General features: G+C 33.9%; 1 protein-coding gene across 12 annotated transcripts in view; it reads left to right on the forward strand.

Moving 5' to 3' along the window:
• Positions 1-26,849, forward strand: part of LOC111047517 (neuronal acetylcholine receptor subunit alpha-7) — a 215,879-nt gene that overhangs the window by 145,696 nt on the left and 43,334 nt on the right. For 5 of the 12 annotated variants that reach the window (XM_039420553.1, XM_039420561.1, XM_039420557.1 and 2 more), the window contains exons 2-3: positions 12,387-12,526; positions 22,801-22,845. In XM_039420553.1, coding sequence (XP_039276487.1) covers positions 12,387-12,526; positions 22,801-22,845 — 185 coding nt within the window. Of the gene's footprint in view, positions 1-12,386; positions 12,527-20,303; positions 20,349-22,800; positions 22,846-26,849 lie in introns of all 12 variants that reach the window. The other 7 variants (XM_039420550.1, XM_039420552.1, XM_039420551.1 and 4 more) reach the window with 2 other exon arrangements.

Below are 26,849 nucleotides of genomic sequence, written 5' to 3' on the forward strand. Positions count from 1 at the left end.
AATAAATGAATAAAGATAATCCCTTCAATCCAAAATATTCAAATATATCTTCAATTCAAATATAATCCCTTATGTCTTGTCTCCTTTAAAATCCCTTCTGACCTTTCGATAACTAATCACTACTAAGGTCTTCTTGGATAAATGAAGAAACAATATCCCTCTAATTCAATAAATAACAAGTGCCACTTTTTCAACAATAGGTACTTTACTTCCAGCACATATTCACTAAATTATGACTATGAAAGCTATATTCCTTCTAACTTTGTAAAAACTCATCACTAATTTATCGGGACTCTCTAGAATACACCAAACATCGGATTTATCCGTTTTACTTTTACATTTTATCACAAGTGGAGAAAGTTATTGTCTATTTCCTCTTATGTAGAATTCTGAAATAGACCTTGAACATCAATTGTTAACCTTGTGAAATGCTGTTTTTGTCCTGACAAATTAAGACGCTGGAAGATAGACGCTTTACAAGCAATCTGATTCAGTCCATGATGGGTAATGGCTCACTACTTACTACAGACCTAATAATGAGGAGTCTCCAACCGATTAAAAATCGGGTTCTTTCATATCAATAATCCCATAATATTCCTAGTACTTACCAGATTCATCAATGAAATATCCAATCAGATTAGTCTTATCATTTCTTGCCTCGGGAATTATTTTCAACATTCAAACTGAAACTGGAGAATCTTCTCAACTTTTATTTCAATAATATAAGAACTATCATAGTTGGAAATTACTTCACTGAACTTCACCAAGATCTAACTTGGAAACTGTATTAGAACTTTATCTAATCACAGCTAACAGATTGAACTCTGGAGATAGCTTGTCAGCTTAAAGACCGTGTCGAGAAGTTAAAGTGATAAGTGAGAAGTGAAGAACTCTAAGAGCTTTCTCTTGCTCTGCTATTATTGAATCAAACTCACCTGTGAGATTTCATTGAAGATCCCATTATTTCAAATAATGTATTGCAACGGGGGGGGGAATCTTTTCACGTTTTCATCATCTTGAGCCATATTGAACTGCATGTGTTGGCATATTCTTAATCCTGTTATTATATCCAAGGTTCACCTCCATGAATTAATTTATCCTTTGAACTGCACAAGAAGATTCCACTGAGGAAATGTTGTAGCCTATAGGAAGAGATCAGATACGAGTGACATGCCTGGCATCCTATGCTACGTGTTCAAAATATCTAAAACTCTAGCTACCTTGTGTACCTCTTACCACGCTGCGTCACTCTGCTCAAAGTGGCAAAGACGTGGAATGCAAGTGAGGGAGGGAGAGTTCAAAAGCATCTCTTTTCTTCCTTTATTCAGGAAAGCTTTCTCAGAATTCCTCGCGAGCTGAGAGGATGCTAATATTTATGGTAACCGGGTCACTTAAAACTCTTCCGCAATGTAAAATTACAAAGCACAGCACGGTGGAATTTTTAATTCTTGACAAATTAGTGAATCAAATAACAAGAGTTCATAAGAGCTTATGATTATGATAAGCTTATGATTACATAAAGTTATGATACAGTTTCGAAGATCTAGGTAGAGTTTAGTAGAGTAATTTACATAAACAATAAGTCCGTGGGCTCGTTTTCCTTTTTTCCTATCATTCAAAGATCAAACTCGGATAGACTAGTAACTATAGGAGCACTATAGAATCATCATCAACCAGGAATAAGAGGCCGTATATAACACTGTTTTACTACCAGAGTAATAAACGTCTGGACAAGCGTATGTACCACAAGTGAAATATATTTATGGTCATGCATTTCTAGAGTAAGCAGCAATTTATTTCATAGATTACAAGTTCCATAAAACCGCTTAGTGAGGACAGAAAATATTTTATCCCATTAAGTGCTAAGCCAATTACATTTCCATGTTTTTCATCACAATTTTTAGAAAATTTAAAAAGTAAATTAATTATGAATTAGTATGACAGTCGTAAGGTTCATTGACGGCTTAAATTATTTATATTCAGGTGAGGTGGGACCTTCCCGAAAGGGACTCCCCACCAAAAAAAGTAATAATAATAATAATAATATAATTTATTCGACCAAAAACAAACATTGTACAAACAAATTGAAATAAAATAACATAATTGGTGTAGCAAACACCCACGCATGCACAATACATGTTTATCATCATAGTCTAAATGAAGCCCCAAAGGTAATCCTGTGTGGGACCCTTCTTCGTATATTTAATCACAATAGAAAATGATCAAACAAAATAAAGAAAAAATGGAAGAAGGAATATATAGAGTCTTACATAAATAGTATACAAAATATTAAGAAACTACAAAATTTCAAAAAAGAATCAAGAGAAAAAAATTGATACTAAAATAATAAATCATATTGCAATTTAAACAGTTTTCTGTGCAGGCAGCACATTCCAAATGATAATTATCTATTCTTCAGTCAACAGATGAAGCCATGCAAAATATAAGTGCTATGACACAATATAATTACATAAATAATTCAAATTCCCAACCATACAAAAACTAAATCAAACATGAAAAACAAAATATCAACTTTCGAGCATGAAAACCTTCATGAGCTATACGAATTTAGAAAATTGAAAAATGTAACTCTCACTGGAATTCTCAAGTATGAAACAAAATTGATACTCCCCGTATTCCAAGACTTGTTTTTCGGTTTTGTACGGAAAGGAGTGTTCTAATCAACAATAAGAACATTGATACAAGGATAATTACAGTAATACCAGGAAGAAAGAGAATCATACAAGAGAGGATATCAACAGTCATATGAGAGAAAAAGAGAATCATACAAGAGAGAATATCAACAGTCATATGAGGAAGAAAGAGAATCATACAAGAGAGAACATCAACAGTCATATGAGGGAGAAAGAAAATTATACAAGAGAGAACATCAACAGTCATATGAGGAAGAAAGAAAATTATACAAGAGAGAACATCAACAGTCATATGAGGAAGAAAGAAAATTATACAAGAGAGAACATCAACAGTCATATGAGGAAGAAAGAGAATCATACAACAGAGAATATCAACAGTCATATGAGAAAGAAAGAGAACCGTGGGGTACGAGAAAGACGAGCCGAGGGGATTGTGGTCATTATCTGGCTGGGTCGGAACATAGCAACAGGAATACACACAACATATCGGACATATTTGCAAACCCCTGGATGCGCCGCATTGGTGACTAATTGCGTAGAGAGTGAGGCTCTGCTCAGGCCCAGGCCCAAGCCCCTTGTCCTCAAATAGCGGCATGTAACTTTCTGCAGCAGCAATGTCAGCAATGTTACAACTCTGACGATTCTGAGAGACCCACACGATAATTAGCTGAATTGGCTCGAACCTTTGTTCTATACGATTCACGCCAATTATGAGAGCACAGGAACAACTTGAGTTTGAGCTCGATGCATGGAAATGAGTTCCAATCCATGAGAAAAGCCCAAAGTTTGCTTGTATACTTGTGACTTCCAGGTTCCAGTAGCAAACTGATCCACCGCATTTATCCACAAATCTCGTTATTCAAAATAAGATATTTTTGATTAAAGATGTCATAAGACAGAATAGTTATCGGAATGATATGAGGGAAGGATGCATGAATGAATACATTTGCCCGTGCTGTAGATAGATTCCCTCCATTGCCCGATCACGGTTTTCAGGATGATGAAGAAGTACGAATGAGGCTCACAGAAAATTTTCTCAGAAACATTCATCATTATTTGGAGAAATTTCAAGAGCCTGGAGTTATTGGAAACCGCAGCATCTCAATTACTGATATTTTTATGCATGATAGACTCGTGCAGCTCTAATTCGATGAGCGCTACTATTCAAATATTATGCATGGATTCCCGGGCTGACAAATAATTTTTGAATAGTAGCGCTCATCGAATTTTCATCTAGCTGTTTACCCTGTTGTCAATATTTTTTTGCAGTAGCAGAAGTCTTCGGGGTGAATTACAGCATTTAATTTGGATTTTCGTTTAATAATAATAATCAATTTATTAGTATTTGAATAATTGCAATGTCTCAGTAATTTCCATCTGTAGGCTCGTGCATTTTATTACAAAACTCCGTAATAAGCAATACTGACGAATATGCATCCATACTCATTGATCAAGGGATATTCATCTGCTTTACTGTTCACAATCCATGTTACAATGCAATGTTCATAATATTATCAAGGTCCAATTAATGTTACAATGAGCACTCTCACTTTACAAGGACGTTTCACAAGAGTTATGGATTGTGAGTGTGTCACAACTGTTCACTACAAAAGTGTTTATTAGAAGTGGAGATCATGATTAAAGTAAATAAATTCGTGATACAGTATATTTGTATAGTATAGTTGTATATAGTATGTTTATTGGAAGCTACTAACAAAAGGAACTGGAAATGCATTTACATGACTTAGTTATCTTTTTATACATGAAAATGAAGATACATGTTAAACTATGATGAGTTTATCAATAGATTATGAATAAAATCAAGATTGTTAATTCCTATATTGGAGATCGTGATTATGACTTAAACAATTACTAGTAGTTCTGTGAACAGCTGACCTCACGCAGTTTTCTCATCCACTAGTATCTGGTGTCACCTGTTCACCACCTTCTGCAGACATCTGTGTAATGCATGCAATGAAATCCACTTGTCAGCTGATTGATATATGAATAATTCTATATTCTGATTAATCCTATCATCAGAGTAGATTATATAAAGTAAATGGTGATATCGGAGTATGGAGAACATTCCTTTCATATTATCCTTAAAATTAAAAATTTCAAAAAACCTTGTGTATGCATCGACGCGCAGTTAAGAATATTCCTGCCAAATCTCATAGAATTCTATCAACGCGTTTGGCCGTGAATGAGTTACATACAGACAGACAGACGAAAGAAAATCCGAGTTAAAACATAGACCTCACTGCGTTCTGTCAATTATAATTCAGTTACAAAACAATCATACTTGGCAACCAGGTGAAATTGAACAAAGATGATGATGATGGTGGAAGATGATGATGATGATGATGATGATGATGATGATGATGATGATGATGATGATGATGGTGGTGATGATGATGATGATATGATGATGATGATGATGATGATGAGCGACAGCTTGATGACGGTTATTGAGATTGGAACAAATGTCGTTCACACTCAAGCCATAGAACAAAGTGGACAAAGCTCTTCGATGCTGATGGATACGACTCTCATTAAGGCAACAAGTGAGCTAAACGCCAGCTTTCTGCTCTCGATTTGTGCTGTCATTTGTCACACTCCGCACCAATGCCAATGCCTATACCCAACCACCCACCATTTCTCAGATGCTGTCATTTCAGGCACACACGGTTATAATTGCTGCATTCCGAACAGATATTGATAACGAATGTAGCACTTGAGACGGTGACAAATTGATATTCTTTGGCCTGGTTTCTAGCACACTTATTAGATCTAACAGGCCATTAAACCTATATAATATATCAAATATTATTTTTAGGACCATTGAATGCAATATATTATATGTACAAATAGAAATTACTGAGATATTGCAATTATTCAAATTCTAATAAATTATTAATTATTATTTAACGAAAATCCATCTAGCTGTTTACCCTGTAGTCAATATTTGCAGTAGCAGAAGTTTTCGGAGTGAGTTACAGCATTCAATTTAGAGTTTCGTTTAATTGAACGAGAGAAGTGAGGTCTAAGGTTCAAGTCGACGGTTTGGAATTTCTCTTAATGTTTAAATTGTTTGAATGTTTATATGTTGCGCATTCACGGCGAAACACTGTAATAGATTTTCATGAAATTTGACAGGTATGTTCCTTTTTTAATTGCGCGTCGACTTATATACAAGGTTTTTAGAAATTTTGCATTTCAAGGATAATATAAAAGGGAAGAGGAGCCTCCTTCATACGCCAACATAAGAGTAAAAATCTGGGGCCTGTTTCATAAAAGTTACAAGTCCTGTAATACAGGAGAATCACCATTCCAATTACATGCTCAATATAGCCGTTAAAATCAGCTGTTCCTGTATTACAGGACTGAAACAGGCCCCAGACTATAGAATTATTCATCATAAATCAGCTAACAAGTGATTACACAGATGTGTGGAGAAGCCAGTCTATTGCTGTATTTCCATAAGGTCTTTAGTTTCAATCAGGTACTTGTGGATGAGAATACTGCGTGAGGTCTACTGTTTACAGAACTACTAGTAATAATTATTTTATGTGTCCTACAAACTGGGCCTTGGAGCTCTATTCAACAAACACTATTCTGAAACCAATGTAAGTTTTTGTTTCAATTCATAATTCTATATGTTGTCAATCTGCTGTCGAAACACGACTTATTCTCGATCTTTCTTACTAATTTAATGCCGTAACTGCATCTCAGTTCATGGTAAAAGTCCTCACCTAATAGATCGCAACGTACCCTTAGGAGTCATGATGATAAAACTAGTAAATAATAATAATAATAATATCGTGTGACCTGGCTGGCTCAGGTCTGGTGTCAGAGTTTTCAGGTCGCAACTGATCAATTTCAGGGCCTCTGACATGACTTAACTAGTGGATAAAACTAGTTAACTCTGACATGATAAAACTAGTAATCTACAGTGACTCACACATTCTCAGATTAAACTAGGTAGTAGTAGTTCATAGTAGCTCATTTGTGCATGGATCGAAAACGTGACCACTCGCTATTAAAGATTTTATTGTCGGCGTTATATTAAATAATGTTATCAATAATTCTTACGTTCAAGAAGTTGTTAGATCTGAATTTCATGCTGGATACTCCTCGTAGATATTCGAGCAATATCATTATCTACTTATATCATGGTATCATGGCAGAGAGCATCAAAGCAAACTAGATAAACTACAGTGATGATGCTTTTTCTTCATAGACTATTATCAGAGTCATTTTTAAAGTTTGTGAGTGGCAAAGCAGCTTGTTGAGAGAACGATGGAAGATTTATGTGATAAATAATTCGATTTCTTCCCTTCATATTTTGAGAAATACTTGGACTGTACTTGAAGAATGAAATTGTACATTTTCCAAGGGCTGAGTCGTAAAAGTAAATTATCTCTGTAATATTTTATTCAGTTACATTATTCAACACTAATATCACAGCTGAAATAAACTATTTCTGACATCAAATTATTTTGGAAAAATCTACCTTTGAGAAATCGTTGGCTATAAATTTGGCTATGGAGCTATTTCTATTTCTATTTGACTAGGGAGCTATTTCTGACATCATATTATTTTGGAAAAATCTACTTTTGAGAAATCGTTGGATATAAATTTGGCTATGGATCTATTTCTATTTCTATTTGACTAGGGAGCTATTTCTGACATCAAATTATTTTGGAAAAATCTACTTTTGAGAAATCGTTGGCTATAATAATTGGCTATGAATTTAGGTCAGCATATACGAATAAATTGTAATGGTATTTTCTTTGATGACAGTTTCTGAGAATGGATCATATCACAGCTATCCTTAGCCTACTAGACTAGTTCCATCAAAAAATATCTCCTGGATGAGTAGAATTTATCTATTTGTGAACTATTGCTATGGACTCAGAGGTCCATTTTTCATTTTCTATTCCAAAAATATTAGTAATGTACATTGAATGAAAATGACTTGATACTGTCATAATAACTAACTTATTTAGAATATACGAGATACTAGTTTTGATTTCTACGCCATTATTGATATCTAGTTAACTAAAAGCTTAAGCTTCGATTATGGAACCCTACAATTGGCTAAGCTGTGGACCAATGGTGGCTGAGATCAACTATCATTGGCCGAGACTGAACACGCCTGAGTATTCCAAATATGGACGTGAGAACCGTTAAACTACATTCAACTGGTTTTGTTAGTTACTAAGTTCCTCTTCTTTGGTTGTTGTTTAACGGCTCTCATGACCATATTTAGAATACTTAGGCGTATCTCATCTTGGCCAATGATAGTGGAGCACGACCTGCTTGTTCAACAGCTGACGGTCAATCGTAGTAGTCAACACACACTATAAATATTCTGTTGCTTTCGGTTAACTAGAGATTGATAATAATTGTGTAACAACCTAAACTTCTTCTTCTTCCTCCTCTTCTTCTTCTTCTTCTTCTTCTTTTTCTTCTTCTTCTGGTGCCTATCCGTTACCGAATGTTAGCAATCATTCTGGCAATTATAACTTTGTTGACAGCCGCTCTAAAAAGTTCCGGGGTGGACACTGCATACCATGTTCTCAAATTCTTCAACCAGGAAATTTGCTCACACCAACACCTCTCCTGCCAAGAACTTGACCCTGTAGTACACATTTTAACAACTGATATCTCGTTCCATTTCTCATAATGCGCCCCAGATACTCCAATTTTCGTCTCTTGACAGTGTACATTATCTCTGTCTTCTTATTGAGTCGTTGAAGAACCCTGTTGTTGGAAATTTTGTCCATCCATGATATTCCCAGGATTTGTCTATAGGTCCACATCTGGAACGCTTTAAGTTTCTTTGTTGTTGCTTCAGTCAGGGTCCAAGACTCAACTCCATACAACAAAATGGAAAATATATAACAACGGAAGAGTCTAATTTTCAGTTCAAGGGTCAAATTATGCGACTTGAATACTTTCGACATGATTTTGAATGCTGCTCTCGCCTTTTCAATTCCTACCTAAACTAGTATTCAAAATTGGATTAGGCCTACTAAATTAGTGGTTTTAACAATATCAAGTCAATTCATCCAATAGCATCACCTTCACAGCAACACAGAAAGTCATGTACAGTTTGAGTCACTACAATTTTCTTCAACTTCACTAGAAATTATCAATATTAATATAATTTCCATTCAACTAGATAATAAATTGTATCTAGAACAAATAATTTCTCCAACAAGTTCTCAATTTGAGAATATATAGTTCTCAGTTGAGAGAATACTATTCAGAATAAATCAATATTATTCTATTCTATGAGCAGAGGAAATCACAAGCCCGGAAACAAACCCAAGTGCCAGCACGCAGATTTTGTAAGTCTAGACTTCCTTACTGAGGTACCATCCTTCTGTAAGTCCATTATTGCCTTTATTATCGAAATCTCCATAGCCGAGGAGCTGGAAGAACGAGCTGAGGAGAGAACGAGTACATTATTCATGATGGCAAAATCTTGAAAAAATCATCAAAAATATTCATGAGCTATCGATTAAGTTTTAGATATGCGGAATCACAAAATAAATTTTCACGCCGTACAATACCATCACTTCCTCGCGTATCCCCTTCAAATTGAAAAAAGCTTCTAGAGCCTTCTCGCAGAAAAACTGTAGATAAGCACAACTCTTCTCTGCACTAACTCAATGTGAATAATGGTCTCTTATCTCACTAAAATGCCATAGAATAAATTTGCTAAATCAAATCTCTCCGTTCGAAAGTTCCAAGTTGATAATAATTCCAAATCCTTCGAGACCAATAACCATAATTCAAGACATCGAAAGAAGGTTATGTGGTTTCACTTACATCACCCCTCACAATGTTCTCCATTTATAGAATCAGGGAGATCGTTTCAACCTTCTGAACTGAATTATTGTCGCCCTATCCCCAAATCCAATGTCATTCATAATTCCAACAAATAGAGTGAGGGGATCGAAAAGATTTCTGAGATATAGTTATCAAATACTAAGAATCTATTATTATGCTATGGGAAACGTATATTACTTCGTAATACAATACGATTGACAGCTCACTTAGCAAAACTTCAATCACTCATACCTTTTTTGAATGAATGGAACAATATAAATCCTGTGAAAGCATTAACTATTAAACCTCCAACAGTGGATGAAATATTATCTCCTGAACGTGATTTTTGATAGTGTATGAGAATACTGTTAGGTGCAAATGGACTTCCCACCAACCTATTAGAAGAGCAGAATTGATTATAGAAACCAATGCCTATAGATTTTCTTCCCCAATTTCCAGATTTTCCATTCTCCTACTCGAAATTAGCAGACACAATATTATTCTTCAATGTTGTTTTCCATCTCGAACTGCAACTGCTTATTATTAAATAAAACGAATAGCAGTCAAATTTTATCCAATTAGTGAATATTCACAAGAAGTGAATATGTGAAATTCATTCATTGAAGAAATTTGACTGCTAGTCTTCCTATTTGATAGAAAAAAAGGTATTAAGAATATTTAAAAGTATTAAAGATATTAAAAAGATTATTATTGTTTCAGAAAATGTGTGAACGGAGCAAACGTCATAACATTAGCTATTCTTTTCATACTAGAAAGTGTTACTGTAGTACTCACAAAATCCTCACCCTTCTCCATCAAATGATCTCAAACTCCCCCTTCTGATACCCAATAAATGCGATTAATGAAAAATGAGTAGATGTGGTATTATTGAAGTGCATAATGAATGATATGAGCATGTGAGAAGGTTGAGTGACATTGTGCTACACCAAGATATTTCATTCTTTGATTTTCCTGCTGAGATTGGATAGTAGACCGATTCCTCATTAGAGAATGCCTTTGTAAGAGTTTTCGTTTATTACGACGAACTGATAAGCCAGCTGCCTTGTGCTGTTGCTGTTTGCTGTGATGGAGAGAGAAAAGGATACAGGAATGAAGAGAGGAATGGAGGGAGAAATGGAGTGAGATGTAGAAAAATGGCGAGTGAGAGAGTCAAGAAGCGAGCGGGAAAAGCCAGGAAAAATGGCGTGTAATCAAATGGAATGACAAGTGAGTAGAAAAGGGGAAACAGGGGGATGTGCTCGAAGAATAGCGAGAGAAGCCACAACAAAAATAAGCGCAACTTCCTCTCTAATGAAACTCTCTCTTACACACGCAAAAACCACACAGCTCTCCAACTCACAAGTGCAAACTTGGAGATGCATTGCTTTGCTTTGGAAGCAGCCTTCAAATGAGGCCAGTTTCGAATCTCGGTTTGGTCTGTAACATTCGACCCACTATAGTTCAAAGTCCGGCTCTCCAGTAGCCGCCATTACATCGTAGCTCCTATCATCCTATTAGAATAGTTGAAAGGACAGATTGAATCCAATGCCTATCGAATCTAGTTTTCAATTTCCAGATTCCCATTTCAGATGCTTTGTTTGAATCGAGCCGGCTGCAAAACTGAACCAACGAGTGACACTATAGAGATTAGGCAATGATGTTCTAGGATTGGATTTAGGATTAGAGTATGATTCCTGTTCTTTTTCAATTTGTTATTACACATCGATATCATTATTGATAGTGATTTTTTTCTCTTAAATCTAGCGAGATTCGAAGACTGATGAGATCGATTCTATCCAGGAATGCCAGATCGAATATAATTGAACCCTTTTGGTATCAATAATTTATTGAACAAGCGTTAGTGAGCTCCTACTTCCGACTCAAGGCCAAATACATTGTTTGTAAGTTCTTCAATAACCTTCAAACGCCCAGATCAATCAGCTTGAAATTTACGCTGTTCTCCTATCTCTCTCCACTGCCATTATAACGTGGACCTCACTATAGGAAAAATAATTTCTTCAATAAATAATTTATATTATATTGTGAGCTGATATTCTGCAATTGCCAATAGTATTCACTTATATTGTAAGCTAGTATTTTTATCACATTGTGGGAATAGCTGGAAAGTATTGAAACTATGTAAAACTATGACTATTCAGTGGTTGGTAATAAGTCTCTTTTATACTACAGACGAGTTCAAAGTTTAGGATGATATTTAGGATGAAATACCTTATTTTTCTCTAGGTACCTTATTCATTACGGAGGTTGGCTGCCATCATGGCAATTCTCAGCCTACTTTGTTGACTTCTGCTCGGAAGAGGTCCTGTGACGAGCAGTTGAATGCTTTCCTCAGCTTTCTCAACCAACACATTCTTCTACGTCCCACTGAACGCTTACCAACAAGTTTACCTTGTATTTTGAGGTGCAGAATTTCGTACTTAGGTCCTCTCATAATGTGCCCAAAGTAGTTCAACTTTCTGATCTTAATGTCACGCACAATATCCAGTTGTTCACCCAAATGTCGAAACCCAGACCCATACGATGACCAATCAACCTTAAATTATCATCAGATATTATAACCAGATGGTTGTAGCCCATATGTGTAAAGGTGCGTACAGATACACGCGACGCGAACATGAGCAATTCACTTTTAATCAGCTGATACCAAGCTTTTTATATCTGTATCTTACCGTTTCTGTAAAAATACAGATATAGTCAGCTGATTAAAAGTGAATTTCTCATGTTCGCGTCGCGTGTATCTGTACGCACCTTTAGGATTATATTAGTTATTGTTTTTTTGTGTATTAATGTGGCCTCATGTACATTCTATCCTCTGGTTAAATTAAATCGATTGATTGAAGGAGTTAGCTAATTGGTGCGTTTTTGTTTCAGAATCTCTGCAAGGCCCCCATGAAAAACGTCTTTTACACAACCTTCTGGATCATTACAACGTTCTGGAACGTCCGGTTGCCAACGAATCCGATCCTCTCCAGCTAAGCTTCGGATTAACGCTCATGCAGATCATCGATGTGGTAAGTGCAACCTGCCACCAGCGATTGGCCAACCAGCAGCAAAATATACATCAGAAATTCATTCGTTTAGATTTCATCAATATCTGATTAGTTGGAATTATGGATTGGGTACTTGTTATGATTCAACACAGGAATAATTCCAGTACATTACAGTACAGTTTCAGTACAGTATGGTCATAGAGGAAAGATAGCATAAGAAGATATCCCATGGTCGTTTATGTTTTAAATTTCAAGTCATTTCTTTGTCAACTCAGGATGACTACTCTCGACTCGAGGACTGTCTATTATTCGTGTTTTGGTCAGGTGAGGATTCCATTTAAATTGTAGCTTCCCTGAATGATTTTATATTTCTATCATGAAGTGTAATAACGGCACAGAATGAGTGACTACCAGCCTCCCATAGCTTCGCGAAAAATAACTACTAGAACTATCGGTTTGAACTAACAGTGAAATAATTTGAATATCCTCTTATTCTATTTTTCTCCTTGGTACAGTAAAGTGCAGTAAGAACAGTACATGATTGTTCAGTAGTTGAGTTGTAAAAAGTCGTAAGATAGAAATGAGTGAATAATGTAAATTGGTTGAACATGGAAATTTCGTTACGATGGGATGAAGCACAAACGGATAGTATTGCATCCACTACATGCAGGGTCGGTTTCCGAGCTCGGGATTCAGCTAAGTTCTATACACTTTAAACAGCTGGAGACAGAAAATTGGCTTCCGAAACGGGGCATAGTCGAAGTCATAGTCAAAGTCACGTTTAAATCAAATTTCGAAAATCTAGAAAATTGAACACAAAATAAAATAAAGAGAAAATAGTGTAAGTTTCAGCTATTTTGAACTATTTAGTAATGTTTCATTTCGCAAGGAAAGACGTTTCCAATTATAGAAATGAGAAAATAGAAAGTTTTTTTGCTGCAACTGTTTACAGCGACTACGCCCACTACCTCCGTAAACAAAGCCGTAATGCATTCTAGCCGTGGGGCTCCTACACCAATAAAAATTCGTTGATTTCAGGTGATCTATATCAGCTAGTGTTTCTATTGGTGTAGGAGCCCTACCTGTGCTGACGTCACACGAATGCACTACGGCTTTGTTTACGGAGGTAGTGCTACGCCCCGTTTTGGAGAGCCAATTTTCTGACTCCAGCTGTTTAAAGTCTAGAACTTACCTAAATCTCGAGCTCGGAAACCGGCCCTTTGTGGAGTCCTCTCAATATTTTCACTAAATTCATCTTGGAAAAGTAGTGTTGACTCAAAAAATAAGAACTGAAAAAAGACTTCAACCACCAAGTGCAGAATGGGAAACGAACATTCGATAACTAGAATAAAATGTGCTCCGAACGAAACTTATACAATATTATTCTTAGCTACTTCATTGTGAACGGAGTCGTAACAGAATGTCAGGAATGATAAATTTGGAGATGAGAAATAAATGAGGCGAATAAGAAGGAACGAGTGAGCTGCTACTATTTCCTTGTGAGGAACTGATTCGAAAGAATGGAGAGAAATGTTGGAAACGATGTGATAGATGTCGAGCAACGAGAAACGATGAACATTGAGTTAAAATAACAGGGAAATGACATGAAGAGGGACTCGTTTTTTTTCATTGACTTCCACAGCCTCTTCTGTCGTATTTCTTGGAAATAAATTGAGACAGATGTAGCTTTTTTTAATGATCTTCCTTTCCATGTAGAAGTCGAAAAAATTTGAAAAATATTCATCATTCATTAAACCTATCAGTATCCTATCATCGGTCAACTGGATCGAAATTGAATATAATACAGTTGGTAGTAATTGAGTATTGAATCAAAAACTTGAAAGACCCATTTTTGAAAAAAAAATATAATAATATACTGAATAAAGGTAATCTGATCTTTTTTATTTCATTCAATTATGCTGACATCAAGATTCTGATAGTAAAAATGTAATTATTTCCTTTCATCAAATAGTTTTTAATTTGTCTGATTTTCTGGAAGTGATCAATAAAAATGTTAATTTGGGGAATTCTGGATGACGAATATCTTAATGGTATTGTTCTACGTTAAGCGAGTAATAATCTAACATAATCATTGAAAATATAGTGTGAGTTTAATTTCATTTGGAATTGCATTTTAATAACTATAAGAACTGTTCACTATACTATTTCCACGATGCAGTTTTTAGGAACGGTCTTATCTATCCAAGTCGAACACTTTTCAAATAAAATTATATCTACAGGATAAGTAGTATAGATCAATTCTATCCAGCTTTTGGATCAATAAATTTTTGAATTATCAATTCTCCTAATGAATAGAATACTTCTTGACTTCTTGTTCAAGCAGATAATGATTTTTTAGTCCATGGGTAGTGAGGAATTTTTCAAACAATGATATCTATTGCACGAAAGAGTCAAACTCTATTGGGAAATAGGCTAGTTGGCATTCCGTTGATCCCTTGGCATTTTCAGCGTTTTTCATCAAACGTCTATTTTCACAGTCACAGTCAATTTTTACTTTCCTTGCCCTACTACCATAGGTAAGGAAAGTATTGCTTTCCAAAAAAATTAAGGTACCCCAATTTCAAGTTTTCTATATGTTTCAAGGTCCCCTGAGTCCAAAAACATGATTTTTGGGTGTTGGTCTGTGTGTGTGTGTGTGGTGTGTGTGTGTGTGTGTGTGTGTGTGTGTGTGTGTGTGTGTGTGTGTGTATGTGTGTATGTCTGTGAACACGATAACTCCATTCCTAATTAACCGATTGACTTGAAATTTTAAACTTAAGGTCCTTATACCATGAGGACCCGACAATAAGAGATGATTCAATAAAATTCAATTCAAGATGGCGGAAAAAATGGCGGATAATTACTAAAAAACCATGTTTTTCACGATTTTCTCAAAAACGGCTCTAACGATTTTCTTTAAAATTATACCATGGATAGCTATTTATAAGCCCTATCAACTGACATGAGTCTCATTTCTGGGAAAATTGCAGGAGCTGCGTAATATTCTCGAGAAAAATGGCGGATAATTACTAAAAAACCATGTTTTTCACGATTTTCTCAAAAACGGCTCTAACGATTTTCTTTAAATTTATACCATGGATAGCTATTTATAAGCCCTATCAACTGACATGAGTCCTATTTCTAGGAAAATTGCAGGAGCTGCATAATATTCTCGAGAAAAATGGCGGATAATTACTGAAAAACCATGTTTTTCACGATTTTCTCAAAAATTACTCGACTGATTTATTTCAAATTCATACTCCGTATAGTTATTTATCAGCCCCATCAACTGGCATGAGTCTCCTCTCTGTGAAACTAATGGGGGGTTCACCCCATCCTTGAGAAATGTACTCTGTAACCTCCTTCTTGTGCATGAGGTAGGTAGGTAGAGCAGTCTATAAAAAAAACACATAGTCGAGATATTTCATCTGTAGAACAGCTGTTTTGACGACTTTTAAAAAATCATCGGATTTCACAATTTACACAAAGGAAAAAGTACTCTGAAAACAATAATTATATACACACATATACAGTAGTCCGATCGTAGTTTCAAATAATTATGTTGCCGCCAATCGTCATTATGTTATTTCTCTAAATTATTATCGTTTAAGAATGAGGCTCCCAGTTCAATGAGCAAGGAAAGTTGTGTGAGTGTACCACACCAGATTTTTCCAGTAAGAGATTATAAAATTTTTTCTTCCTATTCTTATCCTACGGGGAGGTATATCGAGAAAATTCCTATAGATTTTGTAGCCCCGACATTGAGCATTCTTTAACCTTGTGAGCTATTTCTCATCAAGAGTTTTTTCCAGTAGAAGAATTCGTTCATCGCAGTCCCTTCAAAAAGGTTTGGAATATATTCGCATCCTACCTACGCACTTCTACCTCTAACCCATATCCCACAATTTAAGTGTAAAAATGAAAATAGGATTGGGAAAGAGCAGGTATCTTTTGAAATTGAATCAAATGACAATTCAGATCATTATTGCTTCAATAATGGTGAAAATGATTTTTAAAATGTTTTTTTTCGGTGTTAATTGAAAATTGAGCTTCAACCTTTTTTAACCTTAAAATTGTTTCAGTAATCAGATTTTCAACTTGAATATGTGTAACCAAGGTACCTAGAATACATTCTAGGTACATTGTGTGTAACGCTGTATCGCCTCCATGGTGTATATTGAGTAATTCTAATTTGACTTGCAAATGATGGTGGTCAGACAAACTTGAGTTCTCCTGACCGAAAACTACACAATATCTCTAAGAATTTGAGAATATACAGTGTATATCTAGGCATTTGAGGCTCATGAGCAATATTTGTTGTGTATCTGCCATACGCTAAATAAATGAATTGCTTCAATGTAGCATAACCTATATTAACCTTCCGGCAGTCGCGCTGTTGTAAAAAGTACAACAGTTTTTTCTGCACAAAAGTATTGAATGAGGTGGTTTCAGTGAATGAGTCAACTATGCATTCCAAAACTTTCTCCCCATCACTCCACTGATTTGCAGTATCAACCGAGCAATATGCTTCAGTCTTTAGGTGCCATTTATTCGCGACAGTGCATAAGTCGCACTGTGCATAAGATAGGGAAAGACTGTAGCCTATACGGGGACCGTAAACGAACCAATAACACAGAATTGATGGCTTTGCTTGATGTACCTTATTGGGCTAAGAAATGGTAATCATCCAAATGTTCATAGGCGTAAAATGATCCAAGAAGATGGAAAAAGTAATTATACAATTAATAAATATGTTTTGACAGTAAACAGAGTACATAAAACTTGGAAAATTGGATGTTGTAAAAAATACGCGACCGCTCGTGAGATTGAGTAGGGCGCGACTACCGGAAGGTTAACCTCAAATAGGTGGAGAGCAGGGAATCTGAGTTTGTTATGTGCATAAACAATCGGAGAAGAAGTAAATTTCAATCAGTGTTATTGGAACAGAGTGCATCGTTCTATCTCATTTCAGTAGCTCAATTTCTATCACATATTTGAAAAAAAAAACAGTCATGTCATATAAAACAAAACCTACTCCCGGAATCTTGAGAAAAATGTCACCTTATTTACAAATTCCAATAGTTTATGCTCATGTGGTATTTTTGTACAAGAGTGCGTCGTTAAATCTCATTTCAGAGATATTTTTGTCAAAATAGTTCGATTTCTATCAGATATTTGACAAAAAGTACAATTATGACTCTTGGAACAAAACCTACCAGAATATCGAGAAACATCACACCTCATTTACAAATTTTAATAATTCATGCTGATGATTTATTTTTTAACATCTGCACACATCAAAGTTCACCTACCAGAATATTGAGAAAAATTCTACCGTATTCACAAAATTTCAATAATTTATGTTGATGTGGTATTTTTGTACATCACAATCACAATCAAGCCTTGTCAAATTCAGTCGACATAGATTTTGTCTGGATACGATGCTTATGCACTCTAGCGGCAACTAACCTAACCTGAACCACCCTCTCACCCAGCAACGAGGGGTGGATGGATAGATTGCGCTGTGCACTGTGCTTCTCTCAACGGTGGTGCCTGCCTGTGTGCTGGGTCTGCCTGCTCTTGACAGGTTTTTATCTCGTTGAACTCTAAACTCCGACTCCATCCTCTACCCTATTTCACCTTCCCACATCCACACAGCTCGCTCATCTTCCATAAAATATCTCGTTCCTCTCATCGCCATGATAGCCGCTACCGCCGCACAATTCTCTTTTCCCGGCGAAACAAAAACAACCAACTTTACAGTTTCGAAAGTGATGATAGTCCGACTGCAGTTTCCATCTGCTCCTTTCATGAGTTGGACTCGTTGAAAATATTGGAGAACTACAAACGATCTCTACTCTTTTTCCAGTGATTCGATAAATTAAACAATGATGATAAAACAGTAGTAAGGCATCTTATTATGCACACGATGATCTCAAGAAAAATAACGAAGAAATTCTCCTATTTCCCCTTATTTCTATGTAGGCCACATATTCAAAGGGTGACGAGGGTATGTTGCTTCAATTTCAAAGGGTGACGAGAGCTAGATAGATAGATAAGATAAGATAAGATATTTATTGATAATTGTTACAAGGCTGTTGCCTATGGTAACATTATTTACAAAAATAGACAGTTTAAAATTAAATGAAACTTAAGAATAGATCATTATTTACAGTTCCGCATCAGTATTAATCACAAATATTGAAAAAAAATAATAGGCCTATTGTACATATTGAGGTACATATTGAGATAGAGATAGATAAATGTCTTTTATTCTCAGTTTACAATTTTACAAAAAGTGATGTGGGCGAAGTTAGGTTGGAGATTAATAAATTGGGTTCTAAAATTATTCATGTTAAGAATAAGAAAAAATTAGGCCCTCATCATTTTTCTTCTATAGCTGATGATGATGACCAAAAAATCATCCCTTGGCTTGTGCGTGGGTAATGGAACTGATGATGATGAGAGATTAGTGAACCTACAGCTTTAGGCGGCTTCCGAACCATTGTGAAGTGATTCTTAAACTCAAATGGTATGAGGAGATCGGCTCTCAAAGTGGTCACCTTCAAAAAGGGCAGTATTTTAGAATTTTCACATGTTTAAAGTTGCTGCGTGGAACCAGAACGCATCAGTAGAGTTTATTGACGCGTGTTTTTGAGGTATGAGAGAGTCGTGTCAGAGAGTATCATATTTATAATAATCGAGGGAGTAATTATTCAGTAACAAAGAAATACATCAGTAATAAAGGAAGCACTGTAAAGCTAATCAAATCGAAATTATCATGAGAATATAAAAATAAAGATTGGCGTAATCCAAGGGTCTAACATTCCTTGAAAAAACGGAAAATTTAATCTTTGAGAAATTGCGCAGTGAATCTTATAAGATCATTTCCACGACAATGCAAAGCTCACAGATTTCAATAAGTTGATGTAGTAACTACTTGATTTATTTTTGAGATAATAATAAACACCATTCATTAACAGTCGTTGTAAAAGCTTACTGCTCTGAAAATGAATATGGTTTAATTTTACTGAATTTGAGTAATGATTTGACAAATCGTTAACCCCCTTTTACAGGATTTGTTTATTTACTTGATTTATTTTTGAGATAATAATAAACATCATTTATCAGCAGTCGTTGTAAAAGCTTACTGCTCTGAAAATGAATATGGTTTAATTTTACTGAATTTGAGTAATGATTTGACAAATCGTTAAACCCCTTTCACTGGAGGTCGCTGGACGAAATATATTGAATATAAAAAATATACATGAGAGAAGTGGAAAGCATCATGAATAATAATGTGATTCTTCGAAACCCTATTTTGGTTGGAAGAAAAATAATCGTAGATCTTTCAGGTCAATAATATTGAAGTTATTTCTATTAAATTTTATAAAACTGTGAAAAAGCACTCACATTCTTTGATGTGGCTTCATCAAAGAATGTGAGTGCTTTTTCACTTTAAAGTTCTATAGAATTCAATAGTAATAATAATAGTGGAAACAAGATGGATAACCAACAACAAATATTGAAGTGATAGCAGGCTATTGAGTATTGAGTCTCAATCATTCCAGATTGTGGATCATGAATTTTTGGAGGTTGTATTTTGAGTGAATGAGTGGAGAAATTTTCTGAACAGAGTATTGATTCTGAAAATATTGTTGGAAGATAATAATTTATTATCCTGCAAATTTCTTCTTATGCTACAATATTTCTCTAATACTTGAAGAGTTCTAATGATTTTCCTCTGAGGATACCTACTCATAGTCATTTAATATAACATTGAATGCGTTATTTTCAGGATGAAAAGAATCAAATTGTAACCACAAACGCGTGGTTAAATTTGGTAAGTTTTAAGGCGTAAATATCAGACACGTGCTCATGTGCGATTTATGTGTTCACTTCTAGATAATATGACCATTACATTTGCACTGATCATAGAGAAAATCATAACTATCAGATACACTTATTAGATCACAATTAGGAGAATTCCATCCATTGATTGACCTTTTACAATATAATAATAATTGTGTGGATTATAATGAGACTTATTTGAATAGGAATGTTTTCTTAAACTCAATAGATCAATGTGTAGTTTTTGCAGATTTCAATCAACAATAATTTGCAGTCTAATATGATTCCTATCAACAAAATGATAATCATGAAATAATAGTATTATCAATGAATTGATAGGGAAATCATTTATTGATATTCATTATGGTTGAAAACTTCTAGTTTCAGATTAATAAATTTCAGGAAATTCCACTATAGCCTATCATTATCAAGAATTTGTAGGCCTATAATAATGCTGGGTATTATCGGATAAAATAGCGAGTGTAACTTATAATAGAGTAGAATAGCTGCCTTTATTTTTACCTAGGAGGGCGGAGTTAGGGCGCAGCCGGCCCTCTTTTACACTCAACCCTCCAATACAACGCTAAATAATTACTACTAGATTAAACAAATGAAATTCAGAAAAAAATGATGAGTGACTGTAAAGAAAAACAACATTTCAAACTATTTGATTCTCGTTGAATTTTATTTGAAAGAGCGTTGACAATCAAAAAACAGTCTCCAAGTTCTATCTTGAAAACAAATAGTTAAGCCCATAGAAATAATTGAACAGAGTAAGATTTTTTGCTTCATGATACAGATAGACTGTATTTCAAACTTAAATTTTGGCGCTTATCAACTACCAACCCAAGGCACAGCCCATGGTCACATGGTGCCTTCAAGTTTTGAATTGATAATGGCGAAAACATGTTATGACTTGTAATTGAATAATTTTAGAAAGGGTACTTGAATTTTCATTTTCACAAGAAATATCTCAATATTCACAGCTTTCTATACTCAATCTGATTATCAATTTGAAACATGGTTGTGGTGAACCTGTAATGAAAAGTTTTGTTTTTAAAAATATAACCTAAAATAATGTAAACAATCACTGCAGGCAGAGCTCAAAATGTACACCTAAGACCTAAAAATTGAAACGTATGATTGTTTTAATTTTGTTTTAAAAGTTTTAAACGGAGATAAAGTGTAGCCTTTTGAAAAACTTGAATTCCTAATGAATGTAGTTCAAATTCTCAGAATTTATTTATTCACTTTGAAACAAGTGGAAAGGATGACATCTGAGCTTCTCAAGTCCGACCATTTGTACCGGTATATTTGAAAAAAATTAGGTAAATATATTTATTGTGGATTTTGTATTGTTATGAATAGCTTTCTAGTCACCAATCCCTATTTATTTCGTTTTAGTAGCTTATTCCAAGAAGAGGGAGATTTAGGAAACCTAGTTACGCAGAATGCACTATTGCCATCAGATAACTTAAGCCTTTGATTTTGAGGTTCATCTGTATGATGGCAGCATTTAATCTGACAGGATAAAATAGTTTGTTGAATATTGTAATTAACCTGTTCAAAATAGTTTTATTCATAATCTACACAATTTTTATCACTTTCACATCTGAAAACATTGAAATGAAAAGACATCAGCCCAAAAAACATTTGTTAACTCAAATTCCTTTTTACTTTGAAACCTTACTTGAAATTCATCAATATTTAGGTTTTACACTTGTCATTGTAAATAGATTATCAACTTTGTAGAAATTGAACAACTTTTCTTCTATTATTATTTATACATTACACAAGTAAATTCAAATTTTATCCATTGTTGATTCTATATGATAACAAGCTCACATTTGAGAGCACTCTAGTTTTCTTGAGCAAATGATGGTCGCATTATCATTAGTTGTATAATGTCATTTCTAGTTTCTCAATTTTCAGGTAGATTAACAATACAGATTGGAATATCAAATGGTACTTCTACCTCTTCATTTTCAGTCAACAGCTTAATTACAACTGAATTGAGTTCTCTATCAGTGTAGATACAGCAGACATATAGAAAATCATTAAACTGCGTCCACAACAGTTGCATTTCTAATGGTTTAGCGATTGTTGATTTTGCACATTTCACTGAATGCACATGCATTTATACTTAGATAATCACCTCCTTAGTTAAATTTTCAGTGTTGATAACTAGTCTTTTTCAGAATCAGTTATGATTGCATCTAGAATGCAGTAACAGAAAGTACAACTAAAACGTTTAACTGGAGCTTGAGTTTCTGAGAGAATTTTTGTTTAGTCTACAGTTATGGATTTTGAAACTTTATTACAAATCTGAGAACTGTTGTTTCCATTTGATCATTCTGTATTGTTTTTCTCCCCTAGTTTCCTAACTGGTCGTTGTGTCTATATATTAATGCAATTGGGTTGTTTTTGGTTGCATGGAATGATAGGACGAGAAGAATCAGCTACTAATTACAAACATTTGGCTAAAACTGGTAAGTCTAAACGATTGAGTACTAAATAATAACGATTAATAATACTCAGAATATTATGAAAGGAAAAACAAATCTGTACTCCAGACAAAAATTCAAAGTCTGGTATAAAATCTTTAACTGTTATTAATAAATATATCCCTGTAATTTTGGATTCTTATGATCTTTCCATAGCCAGTAGAATACTAATAATAAAATAAATAATAAAAAAACTAAACACAATACTAATTAAATCAAGAAAATAAATAATTTTTTACAATCATTGATCATTATGGGAAGATCGTAAAAATTTTCATGAATCCTATCTAAATACTGTATGTACTCAATAAAACAAAATCGCTAAAAATTCTCTTCTAAAATCATTATTTAAAATTATTATTTTTAATTGCCTATTCAACCTTTTAAACTCTGAATATGTTATATTTCCTCTTTAGTTTCCCAGTGATTTTTTTCAACTCTTCAATTATTCTGGTCAGTCTGTCCCAAATTCATATTACTATTCATCGGATTCTGAAAAATATCCAGCTGAATACTGAATTTTTTGATTCCGCGTGCAATTAGCCTGTATTCGGCGCGATATTGTTATTAAACACTATCAGGGAGTTGAATATAACATAACTAATTCAAACAAACACTTTCATTTGCCAGGCTGACACGAACAAAGACAGTCACAATACATTTAGAAATGATGTGTAGAAATAGCAACAGTTCTTCTTACCTTTGGCCAAATCAGATTCTCACTACTGAAGGGGGTCACAAACAAGCTCTCGTAGTTTATGGTTTGCTAAGCTATAGATTAATAATATACATAAAAATGGTGGAAATTTATTTCAACTTCAACGCTCATTGACAAAAATCAGCTATTGTTAAATGTAAAGATATTCTAGCTAGATACATATTTTGGATTTGAAATTAATGATACGATATAATCGGTTAACTGCAAACTGTAGGCTATGTTATTGTGCTTTTATTAAAGGTATTAATAACTCTAAAACTAGATATAGACTGTATTTTATTTCTTCTATCCATTTAAGTGGAAAATTATTGTATTGATGGATATGTGTCTACTCATATTCGAATTTCTTCCATTCATTGTTTTTGATCTGGGTGCAATTTGTTGTTCCTGTGTAAGATCTATCACTTATCATCAGTAAACGTTCATTAAATGTTCTAACACTAATGTTCTATTTGATGTTTTAATTTTGTACAGTTCTCCATAAATAAATTCAATGCATGATGCAATATTGGTAAAATTCATCATTTGAACATTTTCAAATTATGATTTCCAGTCACATCGCATCTAGTTTTAGTTGCCGTACTTTCTTATCAAGTTGTTATCAATGTAATAAATTTCATTATTGAGACAAATTGATACTTGTACAATATATTGTAATTGCTTCATAAATGTCGAGCATTAGGTATCACTATATTGAAAACAGTTACAGTTGGGTTTAACCAGTAGATTTTGCGTACTTTACAAATAGTAGTGATATAATAATTATTCTATCTTGGTAGCTACAGTTATTTCAAGTAGCATTGTAAATTTCAATCTTCTAGCTAACTTCTCCAAACTTCTCACTCGCACATCGACTTGAATTTTTCCGATATACTCCAACTATACTCAGATGAAACAATGAAACTATTTTGAAGAATCCTGTCAAAAATACCATTCCTCACACCCAACACTCATTTGACAGTTCTGACTCAATCTTATTCTGAATTATTTTTCTCTTCTTCAATTTCGATTCCATTTTACAGTCAAAAATGATCTATTAGCTAGAATCAATCCAACTTAAAATGTCTGGTTTCTCTAAAGTAAAGTAACGATAATAGGCTAGTTATAAATATAATAAAACTAATAATAATCAAACCATGCTTAATTTGCCTTAATACGAATAAAAATGAATAATAGAATTTGCTTAACAAGAGAGTTGATCTTCCCGGCTCATTGTATGAAGTAGAGTTTTAGCCAGCACTGCATGACTGTGTGTATTGCATGTTAGATATCATCTCATTATTTCATCTCATTTTAAAAACGGTTGTGGAAAAATAATGGTAGTGTTTCATTTCATAAAATAATTCCGTAACTGTTTAGTCATTATAGAATCTACAGTAATATTGAAACGTTTGTTGATTCAAATTGTTATGTCTGCACTGAAAATTAAATAAGGCAGAGAAACAACTCACTTTTCGCACTAAGCTTCGGGGAGAAACAGTTTTGGTCTGCACCTTTTTGTCCCCCCCCCACAATCTTTTAAATGAAATGTGAATCAATAAATGAATAAATGATATAATAACTATAATTTTATTTGTTCTATAATAACATGTCCTCTTCTATTAATTATTATTTGTCCATCATCACAATCCATTCAACTAGAATCTCATAAACTCTAAGTAGATGTAGATCTGTACATTTTTACTGATATATTAAACCAACATGTTTTAGTAAAATAAAATAAAGAATTTTTACTTTGTAAATAGTTCACAGCATTTCGTGCCAATAAACTGTTATTCTATTTGAAAACACCCTTAAATATTCTACTTGAAAAATTAATAAAAATATTCTTTACTAGACGAAGTTAGGACTTGGGAGTCTTTCCCACCACTCAACCTGGAGTCCACTCGGCTTCATCAATATAATACTATTATTGAATATTAACCAATAATAAATAGATCTACTATCGAATAAAATTATCTTTCGTAGAACCTTAACCAGAGTTTATCAATTCCTTTACTCGGATGTTAATAAAAGAAAATCTTCCTCTGTAGTATTAGTATAGCAGTCTAGTTCTATCAATTAGCTCTAATAGTGAAGCTTTTCCTTGTAATTTAGATACAGATGCGTATTTAGCAAAACTATTCTCTTAATAATAGTTAGATTCGATAGATTCAGCTCGTAAAATTTATTTGGCTCTAATAGCAAAAATTCTGCATACAAAATTCAATGGAAATTTCTTTAAAGTTATATCTCTAATAATGATTATTTTATTTGTCGTTGCCTATTATAGACTATCACTGTTGAGCTCTATCATAAACAATTTATCCCAATTCATTTCTAAATTGGGGTGCAGAATAAGTGACATTTTTTGAAAAAAAAAAACAATTCTCACGCTTTGGCCTATTTCATTGACTATGTCTGCAAGTGTTTCAATTTTTGACAAGATCTTATGAATCTAAATATACCCAAGGATGAAGAAAAAATTCATCGATCCATATTGGAAACAAATAAATAGTATTTTTTTCATTTAAACTTTAATAGGCTCTATCAGTCAATTGTATTGTTAGTGTGATGGATTAGTAATCATTTTAAATTATAACTTAGCTGTTTGTATACTTTATACTTTGGAGTCTCAATCTTACTATGTCATAGGACTTGATTTGATATGATTATTAATTTTTTCCCTATGTTCCTCATGAGTGAATTATTCCTACTAATAAAAGTTGTGTTCTAACTTCTAACACCAAAACAAAACTTAATTTTTTGTCGCATTGAATAGATAATTTTTTTGGTAAGGGAAGGCTTTATAATGAAATCTCCATTCCACTCTTATAAAATTTCACCCTCATAAATAATTAATAATTTACTCAGGTATCCTTATTCATAATATAAACGTATTCCTACTCCCATTTTTTATGCACTGTAATGTAAGAAAATTGACAAATCGATTCACCAAATACAATTTCAAAACTGATAAATTCATAAAGCTTAACGTTTTTTTTTTCAAAAGCTCATCACAACCTGTTACTCATGAAGTTACTCAAAAAGTAATATATACCATAAACTACAATGAATACAAGTAATTTATCCAGACATTCAAAATCAAAAGTAAATTAGAGAATAAATGTTAGGAATTATTTTTCAATAATCTTTCAACGGCGGAATATTTCATAAATTTCTATATCAGGATATCCCTACATAGAAATAACGTCCAAATCTTTTCCTGATGACTGTACTTCAATGGATTTGAGGATTTTCAGAGCTTCAGAAATGCATCTCAAAACCAAGG

Source organism: Nilaparvata lugens, chromosome 2 (genome assembly GCF_014356525.2).
Source record: "Nilaparvata lugens isolate BPH chromosome 2, ASM1435652v1, whole genome shotgun sequence".
NCBI lineage: Eukaryota > Metazoa > Arthropoda > Insecta > Hemiptera > Delphacidae > Nilaparvata > Nilaparvata lugens.